The sequence below is a fragment of the Sparus aurata genome, chromosome 6 (assembly GCF_900880675.1).
Source record: "Sparus aurata chromosome 6, fSpaAur1.1, whole genome shotgun sequence".
NCBI classification, from domain to species: Eukaryota; Metazoa; Chordata; class Actinopteri; order Spariformes; family Sparidae; genus Sparus; species Sparus aurata.
In genome coordinates, this window is record NC_044192.1 from 21,027,074 (window position 1) to 21,036,636 (window position 9,563).

Genomic DNA, 9,563 nt, shown 5'->3' on the forward strand with positions numbered 1-9,563 from the left:
TGAGCCAGGGGAGGCTGCTCCCTCAAGAAATCTTACAAAAGCTCTGTTCAATTTGCTCACCTGGCACTAGAAAAATACATTATGCCATTATTGGCTCTTTCTTGAAGTTTTTTTTCTTTTATTCTTTTGAATTCCCCAGCACAGACAGTCATCACAATGTGAAACCGCGGAAGCAGTTAGTGTTTAAAAAGGGAGCTTAATAAGTTATTAAGCGCTTACTGCCTCATCAATAACTTCTAAACAACAATGTGTCCCACCGCCGCACGCATCTCTTCGTCTCTGTGGAGAAACAGACAAATAAAAATGGATGTCCTCAGAGCAGAGCAGTAATGATGTGCTTTGTGTGATCAAACTTCATATTAATATAATTGTTCTGTGTAGAATGAGGGTTATATAAGCGTTTTGAGCAACAAAATCCACGCACAACGGATTTCCATCAACCGAACTGTTCATTTGAAAATTTTTATTACAGACAGAGGACACAACCATGGCAATGTGCTGTACATTATCTCTCACAGCACCAACAACTTCAACCTACAAACATATCACAACTAGTCTCTGGAAGTGAGTGAGTCTTGGCTACAAACAGAACTGTAGAAGTGAACATTACATTAAAAAACTAAAGCAATTATCAGAGCACGTAGGGACAAGGAAATGTTCTGTACAGTATCCGAGGGGGAAAGTTTACATCTTTGAACTGCATTTGTAAATCCTCGTCCTGGTGACTCGGAGGCTTTGGCGATGTTATTTTGCTTCTGGTGTTGATGACAGTTTGTATTTCTCTCTGCCTCAGATTTCAGGATTTCCCCTGTGCGATAGATATTCTCCCAAAAAGAATTAACAACACAATGAAATAGGTCCATCAACAATAGGTCCTGCACATTTTCACCCCATCTTAACTGTATATCAACACAACACAGTCAGGTACAGCTCACAAACACGTGACAAAAATCCCTCAGGCATGGTCTTGAAAGTTAGGTACAATATCAACTGTCACACATGGCCAAAAAATTGCTGTGCGATCATCCAGGGTAACCGGCGTCAGTCACTTTTCCTCAACTAAAGCGTCGCTTTCTAGTCTGCACAGAGGAATGGTGGTGATTCACATACGATTACAGTTTGAAAATGTAATTTTAACAAATCTTTCCTCTCATTTGCTGCACACCACGTGCAGAGGAAAATTAGGTTTACTCAAGAAGACTTAACCCTATGGGGGGGTCGTCTGTTGTTCTATCCTGACTGAGTTTAAATATAAGATCAGGAATTATGTTTAAAAAAATGAGATTACAGTATAACAAAAAGTACAGGCTTAAGAAAGAGGAATTAGAAGGCGCAGAAATGCGGCATGTTGGTCATGGTGTGAGCAGCTTTAGATCCACCAACAAGATTAAATGACAGATAACCAACAAGAGCAACGACTGAGAAACTCTCTAGCATGCCAGTGTTACATGGCCTCATCCCTTATCTCTTCAGCATCCTCCCTACTCCTCTCCATCCCCCAAGGGCTCCTTCTTCTCAGCCACCAGTTCAACAGCTTCTGCAGCTCCATCTTCGCCCTGAGGGACCTCCTCATCCTCCTCTCCGTCTTCCCTCTCTTCTCCCTCCTCCTGATCCATGTCAAGCTCTTCAAAGGACGAGCCGCTGCCCATAGACTCGTTCGAGCCTCTGTCGCTCTGGTCTCTGGGCTTAATGTCTTCGTTTGCATCCATTACGTCCCTCAGAGGCAGGGAAGAGGCCAGCGAAGCAGCTGTGGAGGCAGCCAGGGACGTCTCTCTGCTGTCCCAGGGCACGCCGCCGCTCACTGAACTCACATCACTGTGGGAGTCTGCACCTGCAGCAACACGGGAAACAGACACAGATAAAAGAGGTTCTGTGAGGATGCATAGTCAGTCTCACAAACTTAAATGATTGCAGGCAAGCACAACTGAATTAGAGTGAACTAAAGGTGCTCACTGCAGGTGTTATACATTATAGTGTAGGAATTCCCTCAGTGGGACTGGAAGGAAGTCACCACTATGCCACAGAAAAGTAAAGTTTGAATTCCTAAAGATTTAACCTACATTACAGAAATGTTTAGACATGGCTATTTGGTTAGCCAACTGAAGCTGCCAGCAGCCATGAACATTAACAGAGAAACAAGGGAAAAACACGATGTTTTTAAAGTCTCAGTAAGGAAACACCAAGTAATATGAGTATATAGTCACACTGGCAGATCTGTGAGGTCGCATCTATGAACATGCATACTTTGAAATAAATGCTAACATCTGCATGTTAAGTAGTACAATATTAACCATGTTCCCGATCTAATTTTAAGGTGCTTGCATTCTAACATTTCCCAATAAGCACTGGACACAAAACACAGTAAAGCTATAGATGGTAAGAATGTCAATTGTTTTAAAGTTATGTCATAAAAGAGGAAGAATAATTTACATTTTGAGCTGATGGGGGTTGAATGATGTCTGAGGATTAGAGCCTGAACCATACATGATATTTTGGGCCGATGCCAATATTAGGGAGAACAGCAACAGTTTGCCAATGAACATTTTTGTCTAGAATGATGTCAGTGCATGTAAAACATACACTTCACTGGGAATTGAAGAATAATAATTAATTAACAATCCTTTATGCCATTACAATCATAAAAAATATATATATAATAATTCAGTACATACTGTACATAATATACTGATAATACTAACAATACTGATAAATTTGTGACTGGCCAATATGAGCCCTTAATAGCAGCCATCTAAGACATTGGTAGGCTTCTACAGAGGATCACGAAAATTATTCAAATTCATGTGTTGCAACCACAAATATCTGTATCCCAATCAATGAAATAGATGCGTTACATTTCATGACAGTTCATGTAATGGTTGTGAAGACATTTTACTCGAAACCACTAAATCACCCTTACAGTGGCACATGTGGAAAAGTTAAAGGATCAGCAAAGTCATCATGATATATCATCTGGGTACCAGGAACGTCTACACCAAATGTTGTCCCAATCCATGAAGTAGGTGTTTAGATTTTTCACAGCACAAGTACATTTTGACCAAATGTGGGAACTGGAGATCACCGAAGTCAGTAGAGAAGTCTTCTCGGGACAATTAATGCCTTTATACAATCTATCCAACAATCCTGAGACAGAAATCGCCATGTACAGTACAGCCACTTTATTAGCGTGGCTGAAAATCATCACTACTATCACTAACATCACTATTTTTATGTAGAAACGAAGGTTCATTAGCATTATGATTTGTAACAAACCTCATCAATGACGATGCAACGGTGCACAGACGTTGTGTTTGTGCATCTTCGTTCTCTGTGGTCCTTTGATCACAACCAAGCAATATTAAGATTGTGTTATGGAACGTCACTTAAAATTCATCGGGTCTGTCTCAGAGAAACTTGAGCTACTTTATTTTAATGATACGGAGCCCACCTGGTAATTAAAGCTCATCAGGAGTCTGTGTGTCAGCTGAGCTCACAGGAGCTGGATTGTTATTGTTAAAGGCATAAACTCTTTTATATAAACTCAAAGACCTCTCATTACTTGCATCCCATGCATTGTGCTACTGTACAGCTAACTATAGCGTCGCAGGGAGAGAAGGTTCTTGCCGCAGCCGTCTGCAGCACAGAACACGTAATCTGAACTCATCATGAAGAACGTCCATTAGCTTAATTGACGGAGATTTCCTCACCCACACGTTCAGCTTGCTAATGCTTTCTGACTAAACCTGATTCTAATTGGCCTTTGATCTATGATTCTCTGTGAACGAATTCATTATCGCTCACCGCTGTTTGTTTGCCAGCGGACCGCAAGATAAACGTTGTGATGTGCTAAGAAACACCGTAATTGCAGGAAAAAGCCGGCAATACGAAAATCTTACCGGAGGGTTGAAATTCATAAGATAAGTGATTTGTGCCAGGTGGGTAAAAAATTTAAACACAAAAAACACAACTGAAACTACAGACCAAAGAATGATATTGTAGCTTAGAGGGCCTAAAATTACAAACAGGAAAACAGGAATCAAGACTAAATATAAGTGGCACATCACATCTCACACCTACATAACAGATATTACTCAGGCAGCTGTCCACAGTGGGTTTCAGAAGAGACTTCAGAGGCAGAAGAAAAGAATGTGTGAGAAAAATTAATACATAAACCCAAATGTACAAATGGCTGAGTAATCTTTTGTTTTCCTAATGTGTTTTATTACAGCAACTGTTCAACTTGTGATCAAGATAAGATGAGAGACTCACCTTCTGAAATCTTAACCTGACTGATATTACACTGTTTGGAGATTTTTTTTTCTGTTCCTGTTCAGTACAACATACTGACCTTTGTTTTCTTATTGGAGAAGTATGATGTATCAAGCTACAATGATTATCGATTAGTTGCCAACTATTTAATTAATCACCATCTATTTTAATGATCGATTAATCGGGTTAAGAAGTGTTTGAAGAAAAAAAACCACCATTCTTTGATTCCAGCTTCTTAAATGTGAATATTTTCAGTTTATTTCTTACGTTACGACGTTAGAAAAAAAAGTCATTTGAGGATGGCATCTTGGGCTTTGGACACTTTTCAACATTTTCTGACATTTTTTTGACCACCATCTCATCACTATATGAAGAAAACCAGCGACAATGACAGTATTGATGAGTTGCAGCCCTAACGATATATATCATATCACTGGTATTATTGTGTCTTATGGCAATAATTAAACTATAGCCGATAGGGCCAATAATACAAAGCCAAATTGCCCTCATTGACTTAGAAAGGGCAGGGGTCGTCCACCAATTGGAGAGTCGGTGGCTTGGTCCATGGCCCTGCAGTCTACATATCCATCCTGATAAGCAGGTAGTGCCTTGCCTGGCAGCCTCTGCCACCAATATAGTAATGTGTGAATGGTTGAATGCCGACTTGTGTTGTAAGGCACTTCAAATGGTCGCTAAGACTACATGAGTGCCATATAAATACAGCCCATTTAGTATCTACACATTCCAGCACAGCAGGTGGCGGTTAACAGCTTTAAAGTTGGTTAGCGATCACCAAATAAACACATAGGAAAGAAGAGGGAAAGAACGCTGCTGTCGCCCTCATGATGTCGAACTGCTGCACTTGTAAAGCCACACACTAAAGTACCAAATCGATCGGTATCAGTCAATAGAAGCAGGTATTTTTTTTGTATCTGCCGAAAAGAAATCCATATCATGCATCCTTACGTATTAACAACAGGATCTAAACATGTCTTATCTGGTTTGAAATGTACAGCCGTGACTTAAAACGTCCTCCACAAATAAGATCTGACTCGACTTGACTTTCCCACAGGACACTAAAACACCCTCCGTGCTACTTTCCTGCTGCTTTCACACTCCAAATAAATCTCATCCACACATCAAAGTGTGTTTGCACTAAATGTGTCACCAGGGACCCGAATACAATAAACAGAGAGTCTCAGAGCTCCTCGCTTGGGTCAGTCTTTCCTTTTCATTCATTTGAATCCCAACATCACTCAGAAATCTAATTATCACGTCCAGCAGATCTGATCCTGTCTGTAGTGAAGAATATTACATACAAGAAGTCCACTTAGGTTATTTATATGATCTATTTATTGGCCTGTTGATTAGCAAGCAGGTCCAAACTAAACCTCGGGGAATGGTCTTCAGTGGAACAGGCTGGGTGTGAATGTGTCAGAGTGTACGGAGAGATTTATACTTCATTTGAATGCTTCAGTAAAAAGGACTTTTCCAGAGAGACTTGTTTTACAATGCAAGGAATTTTACGGGGAATAATGGGTCTATTTAGGGTAATTGGGAAGACAGCCCCTAAGGAAGAGCCTGGACAACTTTCACCCCCTCCACAACTGTAAGCAACTCCTGAAATTGGTACCCTGGTAGAAGCCAGCCAGCTGCGCCTCTGAAAGTCTTTTAGGTAACATTTGCTTAAATTAGTTGCTAAATTGGGCCCGTTGGGATTATTAGCAGAGAATCAAGGTCTTGTTCTTGAAACCATTTGAAACAGAGGAGAGGCTTTTTTTTTCTTTTTTTTTTTAAGGAAGTAATTAGACACACAGTGCTGAGGCACACTGAGAGTTTGGAGACTGTGAGTCAGACGGGATGGAGAGAAAGGAGAGATGCATAAATAGAATTTAAAAAATAATAAAATGAAATACATACACAGGAGTGAAGAGGTTCTACAGTTGATACATTCTGTTGTTTACAAAGTGGGCAGGAGCACTTTGGGATTGCATGGATTTTAAATTGAGAAATGGAGCCATTGAGAAATGGTTCCAAGTTGTCTAAGCCAAGGGAGTTGTACGCCGCCGAGCTTATCAGTTCCTTGGTCCAAAGCATGGCTTCACTTCCTGAAGAATACATGAGAGTGCTGGCAGTAACGCCTGTAAAATTATAATTTTAAGTCAGGGTGGAAACACATCCATGACTGAGGGTAAATATTCTATGTTATAATAACATAAGAACAGGCAGGCTCAGTTGATTCTCTTTTGTGAACAACACCTAAATGAAAACAAAGACTGTACACATTTTATCTCATTTGACCCCTTTTAGATGATGACAGACTGTCAAATCAGTGAGGTAAACTAAGAATAACAATGACCGATAAACAGATTAAATAACAGCATTGGCATCAACAAAAACTCAACAATTTCCATTCCTTTTTTATAAATCTGTGTATGTTCTATGGCATGTGTCAAAGTCAAAAGTTTAATATGATAGAAACAAGCAATAAATACAAAGAAGAATCCTGCAATGTTAATGAAGCCACCACTGTTATGTGAATATTAGGAGTTAGGCACGCTAAGAACAGCAGTTGTTGACGTTTTACCAGTCAGATGCTCGTAGGTGTCACTTACAGCTGCGACTCAGGGTACATGTCTGCAACCCTAACCCTTTAAAAATGTCTGATTTTGTCCCCATCGCTTAAAACTACTGTATTCTTATAAACTCCTCTTTTGTTAAAACGAGCTACGACTGCACTGCCACTTGTGCACCTAGCATTGTTTTAATCAATATTTTGCCCTATTGATGCCCCGTTATGCAGGAATTTGTAATTATCTACTCTGACCTTGTACTAAGCCCCCTCAATACCATCGCCTTAAATAACAATTACTAGTTTAATTAAATAGTGTATTTAAAAACATGTGAATAATGTGATGGAAATATGGCATATATGTTTGCTTCATGGATAAATTTGAAGATGGTTACAGTCTCCTCTCCAGATCTGATGTTTTCTATCTCAGCAGTGAACATTTGAGTCACATTTTTTTTTATTGATGCACCAAAACATTTCCAAGCAATATTTCGACTTTTCGAATTTGAAAATGCAAATAAATAGATGTGAAGTAAAAGCATGTGTATGATTACAGACTTCAAGTTTCTTGATGAGTCTAATAAGGCTGTCTATTCTGTAAAGTTTGTACCTCAGATAGTCCTGGGTGGCTTTGTGTAATGAAGGTACCATTCATCGGTGGTATAAAAATGAAGCCCACCGGCCCGCTACAAACTCAGGCAGGTCTGTGTCCTCAAAAGATTAACACGCTTTTTGCAGCACAAACAGTGGCTGCTGTGACCACCAGATTATCAAAGAAGTGTTTTCATTTTGTTTGGGTGTTCACCGCTCCTAGTGCTCTGTGATGGTAGAAGCAGGACAAATGTTCAGGCACAGTCAGAGTTTATGGTCACGACAGTCTATATAATGCGGTCAGCGGGGTTGAGGGATGAAAAGTCGAAGGCAATCTCCCAGGTGCCCGAGTGGGATTTCCACAGTTGGCTTGTCAGACAAAGCTTAGCTCCACTGATTGATCCGTCTCTCATTAAGGAAGCTGAGCCGTGTCTGGGGCCCAGTACATAAACACCAACACACACACTTTGTTTTGTACAGCCTCCATCCCTGACAGTGGCTTATGAGTCCAATAACTCATGTACTACAACAGAGATTTCATAGAGATACCAGCCATGATGTAGGGAAACTGTACACAAGTAGGCCGACATTTCTACATCATCACAGCCGCCTTCTACTTCCTGTATAACATACAGAACCTGTGCTGACTGTGCAAAAGTTAAACAATAAGAAAATGCACACTTCACCAAGAACAGCAGGTTCTTCAGTTGAAAAGAAAATGTATTTAAAAAATGAACTTTTGAAACTATATACAAGTGGGTACTGCAGAAGCACAATATACAGTGCAGCTGTATAAGTTTGATAAAAGTATGCCACTCTTGAAACTCCGATCACACAATAGCTCCCTCTCGTCTCGCCTGTGAACAACAAACAGACCCTGTGTTTTTGTAGCCAATAACCTGCAGTTTGATCCAAAAGTCTAACGTTCATCCAACGTTCTTCACTCTAGTTTACTTAATGACTATTTGATTCAATGTGATGACCTGAATTTGACCATTACCATTAGATTTTTAAAGTTCTCCTCCACACAAGTTATCAGGCCGACATAAAGATACTGTTATGTTTGTCTGACAGGATGTTTTTCTGCAAAAAAAAAGCCACACACACATTCAGATTCTCCCTAATATAGTAATGGATCAGAACATGAACATGTTGTCTGGCGTCATGCTGGGTGCATACTGTAGAACTCAGCCATTTTTGTGCTGCAATGTAGGCAACTGGACTTATTTCAGTCTCTTCAAGACATTTTACCTCTCATCCAAGAGGCTTCTTCAGTTCTAATTAACTGGAAGGGAGTTGCAGGCTTTTAAACTCTGTGTGGGAGTGTCCTTACAGAGTCATTACGGACACGTGTCAGCACTGAGTTTCAGACTCATTAGGGCCACGTGTGGGTCGTTGACTTAACAAGCAATTTTTATGGAGTTTTTTTTTGTGTCTGTTTGGTTTTTTTTCATAAACTGGCATGTCCAAGAATGTTGATAGCTGACAAAGCACAAAAAAACGACAACATTATACTATTGGCTCACAAACCTTTTCTAGAAGCTGGAACCAACTGTCAGAATGTCACAATCATAATTGTGTTTTTAAGGAAAAGATAATGATTTGTCTACATAAAAACATGATCAATATGACCCTTTAATGCTAATAATCTGATTTGCATTATTTTCTTTGCAATATAATTTTCCTGTATAAAAGTAACCATTTTAAAAACTGTAGGAACGTCGTATGGATTCCTTATTTTTAAATGTGTTCCACACACCAGATGTTTCTAAGCTTGTGCCACCTCCATTCTTGCATGTTTGTGACTGGATTGTTCATGTTCATATTTTAACCTTTCTGGTTCTTCATAAGCACCTCGACTACACTCTTTTACCCTGTTTTATCTCACCAATAAACACTTCATCTCTTAGGCAGCTTGATGAAATTTATGAGCTCATCTGATCAATGAGTTTGCTCGACGCTCCACTTTGAACCTCGTGGCAATCAAATCAAATTAGTTTTATTCAAATTGCAGAATTCAAAATTAAAGTTTAAGAACACTTCAAATTCTCTGGAGAATCTGCGTCACTTTTTGGTTTCAAAACAAGTTTCTGAAGGGAAATTGATGGACAACTGTGTTCAAGACAATTTGTCT

The 9,563-nt window shown here is 39.7% G+C and overlaps 1 protein-coding gene across 1 annotated transcript in view; it reads right to left on the reverse strand.

Moving 5' to 3' along the window:
- Positions 1–430: 430 nt before the first annotated feature.
- The window catches only part of tex264a (testis expressed 264, ER-phagy receptor a), a 79,548-nt gene continuing 70,415 nt past the window's right edge, over positions 431–9,563 (reverse strand). Inside the window, exon 4 of the mRNA XM_030420827.1 lies at positions 431–1,831. Coding sequence (XP_030276687.1) covers positions 1,482–1,831 — 350 coding nt within the window. The 3' untranslated portion in view covers positions 431–1,481. The remainder of the gene's footprint in view (positions 1,832–9,563) is intronic.